Source organism: Diadema antillarum, unplaced genomic scaffold (genome assembly GCF_040938485.1).
Source record: "Diadema antillarum isolate AM-2024a unplaced genomic scaffold, OU_Dant_1.0 seq00000662_RagTag, whole genome shotgun sequence".
NCBI classification, from domain to species: Eukaryota; Metazoa; Echinodermata; class Echinoidea; order Diadematoida; family Diadematidae; genus Diadema; species Diadema antillarum.
Window position 1 is genome coordinate 995,251 of NW_027271574.1, and position 19,494 is coordinate 1,014,744.

Here is a 19,494-nt window from a genome sequence, read left to right on the forward strand (position 1 = left end):
AAATGAAATTCCTTAGATTGTCAGGTGGAATATGAAATGTATAGTTTTATTTCAAATAAACATAGAATCAGACACAATTAAGAGGGAGGGAATGATTTATTAGTTTATATATAAACTATCCTAAATTAAATTATTCAGTCATCATTCCCTCTTGGGTTTTAATTGATTTTCAGAACAGCAACACCACCTTATTACACGGGAAACAATGAAAGAAATTATGACAATGCATGCGAAAGCAACACAAGCGATATCAAGCATGTAAATCTGATAGAATGGCATATCAAGAGTTGGTGGGCGCAAGTGTTCCCCTCCATGTTTGACCACGTGCTCGATCCAAAATGCAGCGGTATCGGCCGGCTTCATCGGTCGGTCTCGGAAGATGGCGGACAGTCGTTTGGCGGTAGCCCGATACTTAGGATTGGACAACACTTCGTTCAGCTGTTCGTATATGTGTTCTGTTGTCAGTTTGTTCTTGTTAATTTTCGTACCAAAGCCCTTGCTCAGGACCCTCACTGCCACGTCATATTGGTCACCTGCTAACGGCATGACAACAAGCGGAACACCATGATACAAAGCTTCATAATAGCCATTGTTCCCACCATGGTATAGGACTGCTCGTGTTTTGGGATGTCCCATGAGATCGTTGAGGGGTAACCATGGCAACGCCTTGATGCTGTCAGGCAGTTTCCTAGAGGGAAGTGTCTTCAAGAGTGCATTATGACTTTCTGAGGAATCCGACTGAAGGCCTCTATAAACATGTCGATGACGTGTGGGTGTGATGTAGTAATTTGGGCAAAGTATGAGCCAAGTGAGAAAACCAGGACCCCATGGTCTCCGGAACTTTCCATGAATTCCTCCAGATCCTCGTCAAGAAGACTCGCAGGCCTTGACGTCACCCCACCAACTGGTATGACGTTTGGCATTAAGGAAAACACAAACTCCCCAGAGATGTCCGAGTTAATAAAATACAGATCCACGTGTGCACTTATTGTCGACGTGAGATCCGGATCTAAATTGTATTCAGGTACCAACTTACTGTAATGATTCAGGAAAACGTCTTTGCTTGCTACTGTGGAAAATATATAAAAGAATACATTTTCGCACCTTTCAAAGAATGACATTGAAGAAGAGAGCATGGTGAGAAGGACGGGCTGGTAGGATGGTACAAAAGGGGAACCTGACTGATCGAAGATAAACGGAATTGGAACCATTGGCGCGAAAATCGCAATTGGAATGTCTTTGGTATCCCTGTGCCTCTCGAGATAGGATTTGACGAAAACTCCACAGGGCCAGACGACATCAAGAACGTAGGCGTCGTACCATCGCATTCGCTCAAGGAGTTCGGGATCTTCAAACACAGCCCTACATGCTTGGCCACTGATAATTGTGACAGGTTGGAGCAGTTGCTTTTGCTGGGATATAATGGACTCTGTGAACACGATTTCACCCAGGCGACTGTAGGCTTCATCCATTTTGTCTATCAGCCCAGGAAAGTGGAAAACTTCAAAGTTAAAAAGTTTCGAATCTGAGACACTACCGACAGCTTCGTGCAGGTACTCATCGGCCACCAAGAAGGTCACGTTGTGCCCCTTTTGTAATAAGCTCCTACCGATTGGTACGATGGAGAGAAAATGGCTGCCGTCGCCCAAACCACCCGACACGAGAATGTTTGCTGATTCCACCTGTGAGGATGCGCATGCAATTAGCAGACCCAGCATGAACCAGCGATAGCATGTAGACATCCATCTTCCCGCAGCCAAGTGCATGATGCTGCCCTTATAACTGTTCAGTCTGACAGAATACGTTGGATTGGATAGACAGACCAGCCTGTAAGAAGTTGTGATAGAATTGGATCATTGCAGACTTTTTTCTCGCACTCGGTATTTTCTACGTGCACTTCGGAGTTGGCGTTGTTGAACAGACTTTGAACCAACTATATACATCGTAACTCTGAAAAGATTTCCGGCGGTGTTGAAGGTCATGCAGTCTATGTAACCTTCGATCTGTAACACCTTTATTTTAGTTGATGTTGTTATTCGATGGTGTATTAAATGTCGGTGTTACATTGGTAATGTTTCTCGACAGCACACAGAAGACCACGATGACAGTTGATATACATGTGCAGTCCAGTCTCTTTATTTAGTCAACGGAATGTTCGCTCCAGACTGCCAGAATCATAATATTCCACTCGACGATGGAATATACCAGATTTAACAGATACAATATTTGGGGGAACGATGTCGAGCGGTTGTATCATGATGATGGTTGTGGTGGGAAAGACGGGTGACAGTATACACAGTATTCGCCAAATCACCAACTTGAGCCTGAAGTTGTGCAAGCGACTCAACTATAATGTGCTAAAATCATCCACAGAGGGGGTGGGGATGAAAGAGGTGGTGGAGGAAAACCGTGATGTAGTAGGCCTAGGGGTGGGGTGTACAGTGGTCATTGTTAGAAGTGTAACGATTTAAAGGGATTACAGTTTTGGTTGAGACCTAATTTCAGGTTTCTAACATTTTGGTAAGATAATGAGAAACCACTTATGAAACATGAAAGAGCATGTAATTCTATGAGGAATTCAATGTTTATTTGATGAAAATTGGTTTTGAAATGGCCGAGATATCCAAAACAGAGCAATTCTAATAAGTGGGGGACCCACACTTTATTACAATCGCTTTGTTTTACTTTGTTTTTTAATGTTTCAGTCATTCCATCAAATTATTCATCAAATTAATAAACTTTGAATTCCTCTTAAAATTATGAGCTCTGTACTATATCATAATTGTTTTCTTGGTATCTCGCAAAAAGTTAAAAGCCCAATTCTCATCTCCATCAAATACTGTACCATCCCTGAAACCACGTCAAGAATGATAAGTTACTAGAGTACTAATACTATGTACAAGAGAGACGAGCGAGAGAAGTTGAGAGAGAGAGAGAGATGGGGGGGGGGGAGAAGAGAAGAAGAGAAGAGCAGAACAAAAATATGAAGATGTGAATAAATCACCGTATGCAAACATAAAAATGAAAATCATCAAACAAACTTATGCCCAATCAAACATAAAGTGACATACAAAAACTAGCGATATATCATGAACCGTAATTAACGTAAGAAAAAAATCAAGGAACTTCATGAGCAAACACACATTACACAATTAAGTACGAATATCAACATACATATAAAATGTAAAACTGTACGAAACATTCCTGCAGGTGACGATGCTGCGATGACGATATCACAACAGGATACAATCGGCTGAGGAGCAAAATATCACGTCGCTCGAAGTAAAATGCTGGAATTACAATCCACTTTTGCAAATCCAAGAATGTGATGGGCAATTGTAATTCTGCAGAAGTGATAGTTCACTGTGCGAAAATGTAGTCGAGCAATCCACGGTGGAGAATATATATATATATATATATATATATATATATATATATATAATGTCCACAAGCAGGAGCCTTATAATGCAAAAAGGCTCGATTTCAGTTCCGCAGAAAAGATAGGTCACTGTCTCGAGATGGTCCACAGTCGAGAAACAAATAAATATATTAACAGTCCAGAAACAGGAACATCCAGAGCGATATAACATGTAGATGGGCTCGATCAATCCCACATGCAGATGTATGGGCTCGATTAATCGACACACCGCTGCCACCAGAATGTGAACACCTTTATTTTAGTCGATGTGTTTCGATGGCGTATTAAATGTCGGTGTTACATTGGTAATGTTTCTCTACAGCACACAGAAGAACACGATGACAGTTGATATACATGTGCAATCCAGCCTCTTTATTTAGTCAACGGAATGTTCGCTCCAGAATCATAATATTTCAGGCGACGATGGAATATACCAGATTTAACAGATATAGTATTTGATGTAATATGTACTCCCTATCCGACGGCCATAAATCGCCCCTAGAGGGATGGCAAGGGAGACCAACGCAATGTGTCTTTACCCGAAGAGGGTGAAAGAGAGAACTCCTCTCAAAAGCACATGGTTACTTTTATAATACATGTATACTAGAAGGAGGGGCTTAATCTACAATATTCAAATATTCAAAATAGAGGGATTCAAATTAGAATAAAGTAAAGGTGTAGGTTAATAGTGACCACTGTCAGTCACATGGGTCACTGACACCAGTGACTCACATACATGATGGGGATGATGGGGAGAAACTTAGCACTGGTAGACAATGGGGAGACAAGACTCCAGAAATGTTTATGGGAGAGGTTAGGCTACTGGGAGGTAGGGTGTGTAGACTGATTTGGATTTGTAGCAACAACACTCCTACAGTTGATATATTACACTTATGTGTGTGTGTGTGTGTGTGTGTGTGTGTGTGTGTATGAAGGTTCGAGCAAGAGAATGATTATTCCAATCATGTGAATGTGTTATGACTGCATTGAGATGAAATATCTCTAGGAATGAAACAAATTCCTCCTTTTATCACCAAGCGTATATAAACAATGAAATTGTAAAAAGGAATGTATTTGTCAGTTATTTATTATGGTGTTAAAAAAAATCTAGCATAAAGTTAGTGATATGCTTCTGAATACATTAAGGTTGTTGTTGTTGTTGCTTTATAGAAAGAAAGAAGAGAGAGAAAAACATTAAGGTTGTGGACCAATTTACCCCCACAAAAACAAAAAGACAAGAGGAAAGGTAGTAGTCTGGATTCGTTCTATACAGCGGTAAGCAAAAAGTAGAACTAAAAGAAAAAAAAAATAAGTTATGAATGATGAGTGCAGGTGTGTAAAAGTAGAACAGCAAGAAAGAAAAAAAAACCAAAGTAAACGTGGATGACTTGTCTTACGTATTATTTATGTCATGGTCATGGGAAAGTAAAAAAAAAATCCAAAAGTTGAAGGGACTGTTATTTCTCTTTCTTTCTCCCCTTTTTATTTTACTTCAAACAAGGTCGATATTCAGGGATAATTGTCTTATACATCGATGCTAAAATAAAACTTAAAAATAACCACAGAGAAGTTGACAACAGCTTCATATTCGATTGTTTTTCATGTTGACAAATACATGTATTAAATCTATTTCTTAACAAGAAGTCTTTTCGCTCATACAAATTAACTATTTTTCTCAAACAAAGTATTGAAGTTAAGTGATTTATTTTTAGTTTTATATAACGTTGGTATATTCATCCAGTGTATTTTCAACCATGCTGAAAAGAAACGACGAATTTCATGCTTACACCGGATAAAGCCGCCTTATGCATTTGTGATTCGCAAGAATATAAATTATATATATTTTATTTTTGCTAAAAGTCATTCAGTCATTCTCTTCTCACATTCAAAAGCAAATTAAAATCCATAGTTTCAAAAAGAATGATAATGAATATGTTTTATCCGCTCTACTATAATGATAAGACATTGAACAAAATCTTATACAATAAGGAGATGTTGCAAAGAATTGGACAGAGTGGTACAGAAAGAAAACAATGTTCGTTTTACATGCAATGCATTTAATGAATGAGTGTCCAGGTACTTTGATGTAATGGAAAGAAGAAAGACAATGGAATAATTATATTGCTTATTCGGGCTTAAAAGTAATATTTACGACGGAAGTAAGTTTTTTTTTCTAAAGTGTTACAAATCTGCTTGTAAGTGTTCCTGTTCATGAGTGCATGCAGATAATTGTAGAACATACTCTAGTCTGTGAGCCCCATCTATCTATTTCATGAGAAAGTTGCTTTTACAGTGTAATAGCAAATCTTGCTGGAATGGCACGTGTCATGGCATAGCGACAAGAATCCAGCTTCCTGATTGGCTGTTGCGATGAGAAGTCATGCCATTCTAGCAAGAGTTGATCGCTATCCTGACATCTTTTAAATGGATGGGACTGGAATACACACATCTAGGCCTGAATGTACATGTAAAATATGAATTCTGATACCACAGCCTCATAATAATGACATCGAGTTTAATGACCACACGGAGAGATGACGATGTGGCGCCACCTACGTAACTATCAAGAAAGTTTATTTGCTCGTTCTGATTCTTTACTGTATACTCTATACTGGTGTATGAACTCGAGGTATATCCCGGGTTCCTTGGGTAGGCCATATATGCCTACATAACGTTCAAGTTCAACTCAGTTCATTCTCACAATGATGAATATATCAGCAGGACAGATGATCATGGTCTGGTCTTAGAAAACATTACTTTTTGATCATAAAACACATGAACTTTATTTTTGCAGAATGCTAAAGACTTGTGCGTGTATAAGACTCTATCATATCTAAAAACATAAGACTCTAACATATCTAAAAAATAATATATATCTTATTGCATGTTTCTGTCTGTTTATACTGCTCAATACAATTGCTTATGTGTATCTATTTGTGGAATGTTATAAATTACTATCGTTTTAAATCACTGCACTTGATATTCTTTGTCTTTGTGCTTTTGAAATATTAAAGGGTGTGTACAGTTCCGGTTGAGGTGAGGATTTAGCTTTTAACGTTTTGCGAGATATTCAGAAACCAAACATGCAATTCTAAGGGGTATCAACAGTTTATTTGATGAAAATCGGTTTTGAAATGACCGAGATATCCAAAAACAAGGTGAAACAAAGAGATTCTAATAAAAGACGTGGCCTGTCGTCTTTTATTATTATTACTCTTTTGGATATCTCGGCCATTTGAAAACTAATTTTCATCAAATAAACGTTGAATCCTTCTTAGAATTACATACTCTTTCATATATCATAAGAGTTTCTCATGATCTCACTAAGGAATGTTCAAAACATGAATCACGACCCATAACCAGTACTGTATACAGGCCCTTTACTAAGTGTTTTCAATTTATAGTTGATTGTATGCGGAAATAAATCAGATCAAATCTAAACATTGCCGTGGCCAACCAACCTGTGTGTTTGCGACACAATATTTATCTATATTTATATATATATATTTTTTTTAATATGATTTTTGCGGAATGCTATTAAAAAGAGCTAGTGAAGATTATATAAGACTATCTACTTTATATATGATATCTATCTAAAACCATTACCGAGGCGAATCAACTTGTGTCTTTGCAAACAATATGCAAATTGTGAAACTTGAGCACAATTAATGCCTATCCAGCCATTCTGAACAGTTATTCATACATGGCGATGATCAAGAAACTGCCAATTAGGGCTACATGCGAAGTTCGTAAGTGTATGATTTCATCAGGTGTCAACTTGGTACTGAGTACTTGCAGTACTCGTACCTGCAGCACTGGTTACACCTTGCACACTCCCATTCATGGTTTGATTATACAGCTTGCGCGCCGTACTAACGAGATGTGTGCGCGTCGCTAACATCAAAACAACTTCCGGTTTATCCAGCATACTTCCGCACTGGGTTCACTCGAAAGCAGGTGAGACACCGGGAGAAAATGCGAGGAAAACAGCGAAGTCCTGGTGAAATATGCGCCGATTGTGGAACAACAGGTAAATGAAACATATACCTTGTAGATGCAGGCTATTTGGATGGTATACAAAGCCATTAAAGTCAAACAAACTTGAAGTAGAATGTTGCATATTTTACGAGAGCAGTGGGAGCGGCACGAGAGATTCGATATGCGGGAGGTGACGGGGAAGGCAGCCGCTCCTCTCCCGCTCCCCTGCGATATGCAGGCATGTATGATTTTCCTGCAGTGCAGTGTGGGCATAGACTTATACGTATCGCGTGTATATTCCATCATGAATACGAAAGCAGGGCCAGGGGCAGTAAGTGCTGTTAATTAGATCCACATACGGATTCTGTTTGTGATATTTCTCCCAAGCAGTTACACTTCCTTTTTCATATGTCAAGTTTCAATAGTGAATACTAGAATGAATATTGAGCTACATTTGATTTTAAAGGTTTGGTTTCCTCATTTCTCATGTTTCCTGTAACAACATGTTGCTGTTGTAACTGTTAGTGTAAGAGAAGTAGGCTGTGTCTGTGAGACTGTCTGTGGTGTGGAGTCGAGTGTACACGACAATTAAAAAGGTGCATCTTGGCCTTGCTTGGGCTTGTTGGCTGAATTAATGATTGCATAAAAGCAAATTAAGTAGACTACCATTGTCTAAAATGCTTGAGTTTCACAAGGTTTTCACACCAAAATATGAAATCAGGTTTATCTGTGTTGGCTAACCCTAGCTGCATACTTTCTCATGTTTGAAATGCGTTTCAATACCAACTAACAAAACATGTTTACATAAATATGCTATGCCTTTGGATCATGTTTCTTGAGTTGTTGCATTTAAATATCAACTCTGTTCCGAGTTGATTGGGAGGCTCGAGGCCTTGTCACTGCACAGCTCCATTGCGCAGTTTGACCTGAAGAGTGAGATGATGTGTAGTTGGCAGTGATTGGCATGGGTAGATCCGAGCCCTATAAACGCATTTCAAAACGACTCTGCTTTTATCATTTTTACAGAAATGCATTTCTGGCTCAAACAGCTTGCATTTAGAATATCAACTGGCAAAATTTCCTGAAAGTTGTTTTAAAACCTTAATTCTGCACTAGAAGTGAGTTGATAAACGCACCCCCTGACAATTCCTCACAACCTCAGTTGCTGGCTAAGTTCAGAAGAACATGCCAGTACACCAGGCATTACACATTTCAATAAATGCAGCTCATGCAGTGTACTGAGTAACTAGCAAATCATATGCAAAATCTGCATGCTGCTTTCTGCAATGTTTCTCAGTTTCATACCTGTAATCAATTCCCAAATGTAGTTTGTAGTGCCATTGTTGAAGAGCTGAATTATGTGATTTCAGTACCATTATGTAACATAGAAAATCAATGGCTGTCTTTTTAAGGTCATAACTGTGCGGCCCCAATCCCCGGATTGCTGCTCTTTATTTGGATGTTTGATACACTGTAGATATGCAGAAGATGACGCAAACAATGCATTTAATAATTTTCCTCGTATCACTTTGTAATTTGCTATGTATTTATTATACCAACTGAGCACTACACAAACTTCTTTTGTACAGCAGTTTTCTTCCATAGAAGTGTACAGGATACCATTTGAAATATTATTCATCAGCTGAAATAGCTTTTCAAATTTGAGTTGGAAAATTATTCCCTTTACGACTTTGACATCCTGAAAATGTGGGAAGAATATATCTTTGGCTTTTAAAAACAATCTTTGAGAACTGTCGGACAATATGAATTTTTCCCACAACTGAATGTACTGTACACTCTTCGTTTTGTTTAATGTACAGTGTACACTTGTGTAATCCAAGGAATGTAAGATTTTATGATAGCTTTTGAAGATACACTCACTGCTCTGTATTTGGTGACACACTCATACTGTGTGTGGCTTACATTTTGCAAGTACACTGTTAATATCATAACAAGACAATTTTGTGAGTGGTTGAATCGGTAATGAAAACCGAAATGGCAAAATGAGAAATGAGCATTGTCATGTGTGATACAATTGTGCATGGTTTAATGTTATTACCAGTATACCAACAAACTGGGTTTTGTGAGGGATCCATTGATTGTTAGTGCTGGAATAGGACTCTGCTGAAATCGAATCTTAGAAATTTTTTGAGTTGAGGACACTCCGTACTGTAAAAATAGAAATTTTTATGGTATGGAAATTTTTATGGTGTGGAAATTTTCCTACATGATACTGAAGCAAAACTAAATGATATGCAATTATGATTGTAATCTGAATATTGCTTTTATTCTGCAGAATTAGAAACATGCAAAATTCATTTACTGAGCGCAAAGAAATACACAAAAATTTCCACCGTTACAAAACTGCAATTCTGTTCATGAAATTGGATGCGAGTTGTAAATCTGATCAGCACACACAGTACTTACTGGTTGCCACTATGATGTCAGATCAGCTTCAGTTGTATGTCAAAACTGAGACATCTGGTATGGAGGACTCACATACGTACACATTTTTGTAGCAGGCAGTCATGCATGAGCATTATGATTTTCGTCCCTTTGTATCACACAGATCCTGGCTGGGCGTCTCTGAACAGGGGCGTGCTCATCTGCGATGAGTGCTGCAGTGTTCACAGAAGTCTGGGGCGCCACATCTCACAGATCCGTGCCCTTCATCATGGCCCGCCGTGGCCCAGAAGTCTCTATGAGGTAAATGATATCATGGGTGTATGCAAGGGGGGGGGGGGGGGGGGGGGGGGGGGGGGGGGTCGGGAGGGTCATGCGACCCCCCAAATTTTCAAAAGGTCCACTTTTTGTAAAAGACATTTTTGTTTTTTAGGGCTTTTTACCCTATTATGCAACAGGAAAAAAGTGACCAGGTGGTGTTCCAGCAAATTGTCAAAAACCTCGTAAATTTCGTAACGTAGTTTTAATATGCCATACCATATTTCTAAGCCGCACTGCCATGCCGAAAAAGTCACTTTTGTATGCACCAAATGGCCCCATTTTAAGATATAAAAGTCAAAAACTCCCTACTGTGCGAGGGGGGGCACCCCCCTCCCACACCCTCCCCCCACTCGGTCGCTCTGCTCCCTCGCAAAGGTAAAGGTCCAAAAATTTGGATTACGACCCCCCCCCCCAAAAAAAAAATATCCTGGATACACCCCTGGATATCACGCTTCAGTGCAAACTGATTCAAGGACAAGTTCACCAAAATGTAGATTGAGTAAATGAATGCAGCAATACTTCTAGTAGAACACATCAGTGAAAGTTTGCGGGAAAATCTGATTATCTGTTCAAAAGTTATGAATTTTTAAAGTGTCATGACCGCACTCGCTGGATGATAAGACTACTGTACAGCATTTTATGATGTCACTGCAGGACAGTGATATACATGTACACACTTGTAAAGAAGATGTAAAGCAGACTTCAATATATTTACAGATTTCTGGCAAAGTGAAAGAGTGCTTGACTTAATTCTTTCAAAGAGCAGGGGGAACAACATTACCCTTAACATGTGTCTGTCGAACAAGTCTAGGGAATGCGTACTTTTCATTAAAAAATGAAAATTTGGTTTCTCTTCATTCTCTTTATTTTTTTCTTTGTATCCCGTACATACTTGTACATGTGTGCATCACAAAATAATAGCAGTCTTCTCATCAAGTGATGGCTGCACGGAAAATTTAAAATTCATAACTTTTGAACGGACTGTCTGATTTTCCTCAAACTCTCACTGAATGTGTTCTACGTGCTGTACTAGTGTTTCTACATTCACTCAATCCACACATAATTTTGTATGAACTTGTCCTTTAAGGTTACACTGTGTGTCAGAATAGTAAAGTTACATCATTCCTCTATTTCACTTCAGTTTGTTTTGTTACATTTTATTTCATGGCATATATGTAATTTCATTTTTTTCTTCACTAATACTCCTTCTTTGAAACATTTGTCAACATATTAAAGAAGACATCATTGCTGTACTGTTTGTCACAAATGGATTCATGAAATGCACAAAGAGCTCTTGTTACAATTTTCTTAAAGACAGCACAAAATGCAAAAAGACATTTACAAAAAAAAATACATGATATCAAGCTGTACAGGTAGAGAAGAATGTCTTTTTAAACTTTATGATGTCCTATGTATTGATAATATTGTGTTGTCATTAGATATAGCAGGCACTGCGTACAATCGTATATTATCCAAATTATTTTGTCATGCCTCCAGACCTCTTGTGAGGGTTTTAGGTGATTCCAAAGGATGGAGTCATGTACAATTGTATTATAGAAGATTTGGTTGTCTCTGTCCGAAGTGGCAATCTGTTTCCCCAAGTGGCAGTCTGTCTATCAGATTTGATATGTGCCTATGAACACCACACATTTTCCCATAGACACCACTGTGCTGAATTAGCATTGAACGTGATAAATGAGAACATAAAATTGCCTCCTCTGAGTGGGCATGTGCAGTAGAAATTAACTTATTCTCGATGGCCACTTCACAGCTACTAAACAGACTGGCTCCACGACTTTAGCAGCACTTCAAGTACATGCACATTGCATGCTCTCAGGTGTAGTAAGGTTGACAGGGTTGCCAAGTCTCATTATTCACATTTTACAAGTTTTTCGTGCTCTTGTGCTATACTCCCAAAAGCTCATGCTTGAGAAGAAACTACATGTACTCAGGATAGATTTTATGTGAACCTATTTTTGATTAGGGCCTGTCCTTGTGTTTTGAATCCGAGAAGCAGACTATAGTTACGTTCACACTCCATTGCCAAACTCGAAGTTTAAAGGGGATGGCTAGTAACTGATCAGTGGGAATCAGTGGGAATGCTGGGGGATGATTGTTCCAATCCTTGTGGGATTCGTGTACAAGTACATTATATATCTATTGTTGTGTAAAAATTACATGCTTCAGAATGGTCTCGTATTCGAGTAATATGCAGTTTAATGTTTCCAGGTTAGCATGCCTGTACAGTGACGGGACGATCGTGAACAGCCTGTTAATGATCACCCCGTCACTGTACAGGCATGCATGCTGATTGTCTATTGACATTGAAAACCCCATAGTAGCATTGTACCCTTTAACCAAACTCCCTGGCACAGAAAGGGTTATACTGATTGAGTGACTTTCTTCTTAAACTTGGTCACGTAAGGTAAGCGATGGCCCAGGGCCACTAAATGTCAATGTCGGGCCACCAAATTTCCTTTCTGATGGTCCGGTCAGGTATCTAAAACCTAAAGGAATTTTCAGTTTTCTTTTCTTTCCTTTTTTTTTTTCGGCCACTCCTTTTTTTTGGGGGGGGGGGGGGGGCGGGCACCAGAATTTCATTGTATTTAAAGATTGCAGCTAGTGTTGAGCCCTGTTTACTGGATGGAATGAACATGGGACCAGATTATCTGCTGATCAATGAGAAATTATTATTGTACCCTTTGTTATGGTGTCATGTGATTGATCTTGCATCGGATATGCCTAGAGATTTCATTTGTAGCCTGTTGAGGATGGGCTGATTTTGCCACAACACGCATTTCCCGTAGACACTTGCCTGACTTGCCCTTAATGGGTTAATAGTTGAACAGAACAGAAAGCTGAAAATCTGACGTGAAGAAAAAGAAAGAGAAAGATCCCAGGGAGATATGCAGTCAGCCTTGTCTGTCAGTAAAGGGAGAATTTAATTCACGACCAGCTCAGATGTCAGCGTGTGTGCTCTACACGCTGCAAAGATCCTGGAGCATGCCGGGGAGATTGTTTACAAATAACTGTAGTAGAATGCAGACAAACCACATTCTATCGCTATGACTCAGCGTTAGCTCAAGTTTGGGGGATATGAGAAAGTGCATTGCCAGTCGGGAGTGAAACCAAAAACAAAGATATAAAACCAACAGTTTGGTTTGCTGTGCATGTACACTGTAGTCAGTAGCTTTTATTTGTATCACCCTCCTATTACTTTGTATTGTTGTTTCTAAATCCAGGGTGATGTGACCCAAAGAATATTGAGTAGATTAGTGTTTACATGAAACTTCGTTCTGTTTTTACAAATTTGTTCATTTGTTCATTTTCTTTTAATTGATTTATTTTTTACTGTGTTTCTTTTACATGTACACAGTGGATTTTATTCAAACAGGAAGAGTACATCACTAACAATGACACTATTAAGAGTCATGGAAGTTACTTTCATTTTCACTGGTATATGTGAAAAAACAAAGTACAAAAGGGTAGCATACTCTACTTCAGTACATAGTATCTTGTAAGTACCAGGTCCTGTACTTAAAGGTCCAATTCACCTTTGGGAGCAGTGATTTTAAAAAGGTGTTCAAGGTATCACCTTTAATGCATCGGACTATGTGTAGGTCTGTTGTACCATAAAACGTCCTACCATACCATATAAAATTTTCGCAATAAAGCGTAAAATATAAGGAGATACATGTATCAGTATTTTTCTCAATAAACCGTAACTGTAGATGGTTTAGTTTGGAAGCATTTTTATTTTAACTATTGTTCACATTTTGTATTTTTATTCAACAATACTTAACATCGATTTTACAGATTCAGTTTTTTTGCAGTGGTTATTTCTATCCATAACTCACATATCAGAACTATTTCAAAACACTAATGCTGGGTTTTTGTTTCATCTGCAAATGGTGAATTATGCTTTTTTTGTTGTGGAATACAGTATGTTGTTTTGGGTACTATGAGAAATGTTTAGGGGTTCATGCAGCAGAGAGAAAGTGTATAATGTATCCTGTCAAATATCCCACATATTGTGTGGATGGTGTACATGAACATACTGCAATAATAAAATCAAAACTGCAATTATGTTAATCTGTGACTTCAATAGTGACCATGAGCACGAAATTGGTCCATATATTTCCATTTTTTAAAAGCTCCCAATTGAATAAAATCAAATAGAAAATAGAGAACTCCAGGAAAAGCAACGAAAATAGGAGAATGGAAAACTTTTAGATAAAAATGAAGAAAAAAAAAAGGAAGAAGATGTAGAAAGTGGCATTGACTATTAAAAGAGAGAAAAGAAAAGTAAAACGTGAGAAAGCATTAGATCTCAATGTAGAGGATACAAAATTGGAAGAAGCAGGAAAATGGAAAAGTACATTTATTACTAAAAGCAGAAATGAAGATGTTAAAACTCAAAGCCCTCAATCCTGCACGTTCTCAAGCCTGTGTACAGCGTAACATTTCAATTATAGGATTCATAACTCTTCTCAATGGAAAGACATGTATTTTGTCTGTTGAACAGGCATAAAAAAAAGAGGTTTTGGGACTCTGAAACTTTGATCCTCTTATATCTGTCAGAATATTCTTAAGATATCTGAGCTACTGCTTTCACATACTTGTCTCTATGCAATACTGTTTTATATTGTTGAACTAAATTTTCTCGTGACGGTCAACAGAGAAAATAGTAGTTTTCATGTTTCTTTTTCTCATTTTTCCTTTTCTCTTTCTGCTCATTTGACTTTTGTAGCTTAAATGGAAAACTTTAGTATCAATATGTTTACAATATTATAAACTGTTATTCATTCCTGGAAAAGTCCCCAGATGTGTGTGTGCCAGTTTGATTTGATTTGGATAAACACAGTAGAGATTTATATACTAGTTTATATAATCTTGTAAAAGCCTTATTGTGCAGTGTCTCAAAGATGTGACTTGCCCATTATAAACCATTAAATCTGGAGACATCCTTGAATCTGACTTCCAAATGGAGAATGTCTGTATTTGTCTTGTTACAAGCCTGTCGGAGTTTATCGCTCAGGGCACTGTTTTCAAATAGATTGATCTATTGCTATTCAGCCTCTAATACTGTAACAGCTCCCTTGATATTTGATGGCAAACATTCCTATCTTTGTTATGGAGTGTTTGCGTTGTTTACAGCTGTTTTGACACATAAAAATAAAGCATTTTGTTATCTAGTATATCGTTTTTATACTCTGGGATGATGATGTCTTTACCAATTTTGTGTCGTCTCCATGGTTACAGATGGTGCACGCCCTGGTGAGTAATGGAGCCAACTCCATCTGGGAGCATTCTCTCTTGGACCCATCCCAGGTCAGGAGCGGCAAAAGGAAGCCCAACCCGAAGGACTCTGTTCAGTAAGTGCAGTCTCTACGTACACACAAACAAGCTACTATATGCGCCAAATATTTCGCGAGGGTTTTATTCTCACAAATTTCGGGAGTCAGATGCTATTCACTATTCAAATTTAAAGACATGCAAAAATATTGACTCTGATCCCCGATATGAATGTAACGTGCATGTATGTATTTCTCCGTTCAGTCCCGTTATCCATGATCACGAATTTAACCACTTGCAAAATCGTCAGGAAGTCCCGACTCACGAAAATTTAGACTTGCTATTGATGGCGTATACAGTACATCTTGTCCCTGGCAAAAGGGCATAAGTGCCTGTAGGGATGCGTTGATAATTTTTCTGCTTTTTGTCTCTGAGGCAGACTACAGGGTGCAGTTTGCGTAATGTGTGTAATTTTTAGTTCAGTCAGTACTAGGTACATTAACCATTTATTGACCTAGAAAGTACAGCAGTTGTTATGCACTGACTCCAGTGTTAAAATACTATATTATGTGCCATGTGATTTTAACTACCCAGCACTGACAATAGTGCACACAACGACAGCGCATTCACAATACTGATGCAATTAAAGGAAGGAACAAAAACACAAGGGCTATGCACTTGAAATGTTCTGTCAGTATGTACTGATGATTCATTCGCAGGTATCGTATGTTATTATCTGACACATGATGATATTAAAGCACAAATGGCCTTGTGTGTGCATATGAAACTACAGTACAATTGTATCAACCGAAACACTACCAAATGTGACCTTCATAATAAACTAGCCCAAGGTCCAGGCAGTGGCCAGTGGGATGTATGGTACAGAGGCCATTCAACACAGAGAGCTCTTCAAATCAATGACTGTAGAAATCCAGGGCATCAAGAATTGTCACTCAAGAGTGGGATTCACACTGATGCTAATCAGCGGGATATAAATCGAGATATTTTCATCGCAATCAATATCTTGAGATTTTTGCCTGCATGTACAAAAGAAAAAATCTCTCTAAATAGCGCAAACAGCATCACCATCCATATCCCCGAGAAATGTTGTGATTATATTGGAATTCTCGTGATATATCACCCCGCAGTGTGTGTGTGAATGCTGGAGTAAAAGACATGGAGATTTTTTTGTCACATCATTCAAAACACATGCATGATTGAACAGTGCATAAACACGTAGCAAGGGTCACCATATCAGTAGGTTTTAGCCATGTGCACTTTGGTTGACAAATTATCGTGATTGGCAATCAGCAGGATAGTCTGACCGTCTGAACTGGCGTCTTAAAATCTCATGGTCTGGATCATCATCATCATCACGCTATTTTGTTTGTGTGAATGGGACTACTGCTGTATGGTTTGAATGGAATTAATGTCAATAGGAATATTTAAATGCCAATTGGTCTTTGGTTTTAAATGAATTGAAATTGAAACTGAACTCCTCAATGAATGACTCTTTGAAACATGTTTAATGGTAACGTTCATACATAGATTTGTTTGATGTCTGAACAGTGGGACTCACCATTTATTTTTCCTTTTTTTTTGGGGGGGGGGGGAATTTCCTGTCAAGAAGTTTACTCACAGCTCATTGGCTCAAAATACAGTATGTATGAATAGATGGTTACCATCGTACCATATTAATGGTGGACAGGATCAAAGATAACTGATGTGCCAGGTCCTGCATACCATCTGGAATGGCACCAGAAGTGGCGTACATTGCACGTTGTACAAATACTCTCTCAAACAGGCCATAAAGTTTTGATATCATAATATGTCACATCAGCGGCTCCTTGATAGGGCGGACTATGACCATATAGGGTCATCTCAAGACGTCCACTCCATATAGGCCTACCATTCTTCTCCGTGCAGTATAGTGATTGGCAGAAAGATTGGTTCAGTGTGAAAAAGTGTGCATTCAGCTTACAACGTACATTGTATGTAATAGAATTCAGAAATGTGCTTACCCCAGGTAGATCAAAGTGAGCAAGTTGGTCATGGCGACTGTGAGTTCAATGCCTAGAACAGTATTTAAAGCAAAAAAAACCAAACTATTATATCAATTATGCATAGGCAGAGCTTGTGTTTGCTATGTGTTCTAGTGTCATTGGGTTGTGCAACTACCATGAGGCATGCACTCACACCCACAAAATCAATCCCCAAACAAAAACAAAATGCAGAACTTAGATACTGTCTGATGAGTTTTGAAAGACCACACCTGTACACCATTGGGCTGAACTTGGTGTATTGGCTCAAGTTTGTGTCTCAGAAATAAACAACATTTATACAAAGGTGCTCTCAACTATCAGCATGCTGATTATAAGTGGCTGATTAATTTCATATGTACAGCCTTCAACTCTGGATAATTTGAAAATCGTAGAATGTCTTCCTACAATTCAACCCAGGAGCTCTGCAAGAATGAGGGGTATTCCAAAGCCAGGCGCTGGTGTACACATTGTACATCAATGCACATTCATACACATTGTACAATTGCGCCATGCACCCTCTCACACTTTAAATCTACGATCACTCAGCCTTTGAAAAGAGAAAGAACTTTGTGCAGATGACCTTAGGGGTGTCATGCATTACACAGCATCCCGAAGCCAAGAGAAATAACTTGACAAGGAAGTACATCAATTTCCTACATGTAGCAGTAAAATACCATATTTTTGACAATGAATTATCAGACGTCATGCCTGCATTTTTAATCTTGTGCCAACAAATGTCTGCTGTTGCAATGCAGTGAAATGCAAATTTTCTACATTAGACAGAGACTGTGCATGCTGATATCTTGTATGAGGAAGTTTGCACTCTTTTGAATATTTACAGAGTAACATGAGCAGGGCCAAATTTTGTGTGATGATGTATACTTTATGACTCCATCCAAGTTCCCTTGATCTTGGTTGCTCAGGCCAGCTCTTGCCGTGATAAATATATCTCTTGCGTGTCCCTCTGAGTGTTACATCTTCAATCTAAAGCAAGGCTTCTTTGTATTCTTTCCTGTGCAAGTGTAGATAGTGTGCTTTAGACCTTTTTTTAGGTTTTAGGAGTTTCTTGGCCTCTGATTGGTCAAAGGGACAGTCACTAGTTTTGCTACATGGCCCCGCAGTATTAAAGTAGTGAAGTATATCTTCCACACGTACAGTAGACTACTAGTGAAGGAGGCTGGGTAAAGTCTGTGTAAGGAAACATATTTTGCCTGCATACCCATATTTGTGCATTATGAAATTTCACATGATTTCTCCCCCTCAAAGCAGTCAATATTTCTAGGATATTGACATTGACTTTATACGCTTTCACTTGCCGTTCTTTGTGGTGGTGCTAGCAAAGCTAGTCACTTGCAATTTAATATTTTCTTTAACTTCTTCACCAGTGCTTTTTCATTCTAAAAATATTTGCATAATATCTGTCTTTCAAAAAGAAAGACAAATGTACCCTGCACATACATTGTATTACACCTGACCTGTTCATAATAGATTGTGAATCTACATTCTATATAATTATTAAGTTATTGCAACTATTTAGATTTTGAGGTGATACATGTACTTATTGCGTTATTACTATTCATCTCTATTTTAATGTTAGGATTGTGAGGATGACTATCGTTGTAATCATGAAAACTTATAATTATTTTAGCATGTGGCTTTAGATAGAGTTTGGGATTAACCTTTTCCTTTGCTGACATGGAATTTTCCAGTGAATGGTAGTCTGCACCCTTAATAAGGAAGACCATTTGTTTTCTTTTTTTAAATGCCATCAAGCAAACTCTCATCGCTATGCGGGGAATGGATTGCTCGTAAAAGAGTTTGCAAAGTTCTTTCTGCCGGCATCTGTCGGCGGAACGGAATGTCAGCCACGCGCTTGATCATCTGCCTATCTAAAAATGTCAATGTCAGAATCATCCGAGATGAGGATGGGCAAGGTAATTAGCTGGCTGGTATGTCAGGAGGGTTTTTTTTTTTGTACTTTGTCTTTTTTCCTTATCATTTGTTAAAGGTCAAAGGTCTGGAGAGATCTTTCACTGC

At 38.4% G+C, this 19,494-nt stretch overlaps 2 protein-coding genes across 2 annotated transcripts in view; one reads left to right on the top strand and one right to left on the bottom strand.

The window, feature by feature from the left end:
• Positions 1-704: 704 nt before the first annotated feature.
• On the bottom strand, positions 705-1,766 carry LOC139736691 (UDP-glucuronosyltransferase 2B4-like). The gene has a single exon (XM_071647439.1). It carries the CDS (start codon positions 1,764-1,766, stop codon positions 705-707), a length of 1,062 nt encoding a protein of 353 aa, XP_071503540.1.
• A 5,581-nt stretch (positions 1,767-7,347) lies between these two features.
• Positions 7,348-19,494, top strand: part of LOC139736692 (ARF GTPase-activating protein GIT2-like) — an 83,415-nt gene continuing 71,268 nt past the window's right edge. The window contains exons 1-3 of the mRNA XM_071647440.1: positions 7,348-7,448; positions 9,966-10,102; positions 15,383-15,495. Coding sequence (XP_071503541.1) covers positions 7,394-7,448; positions 9,966-10,102; positions 15,383-15,495 — 305 coding nt within the window. The 5' untranslated portion in view covers positions 7,348-7,393. The remainder of the gene's footprint in view (positions 7,449-9,965; positions 10,103-15,382; positions 15,496-19,494) is intronic.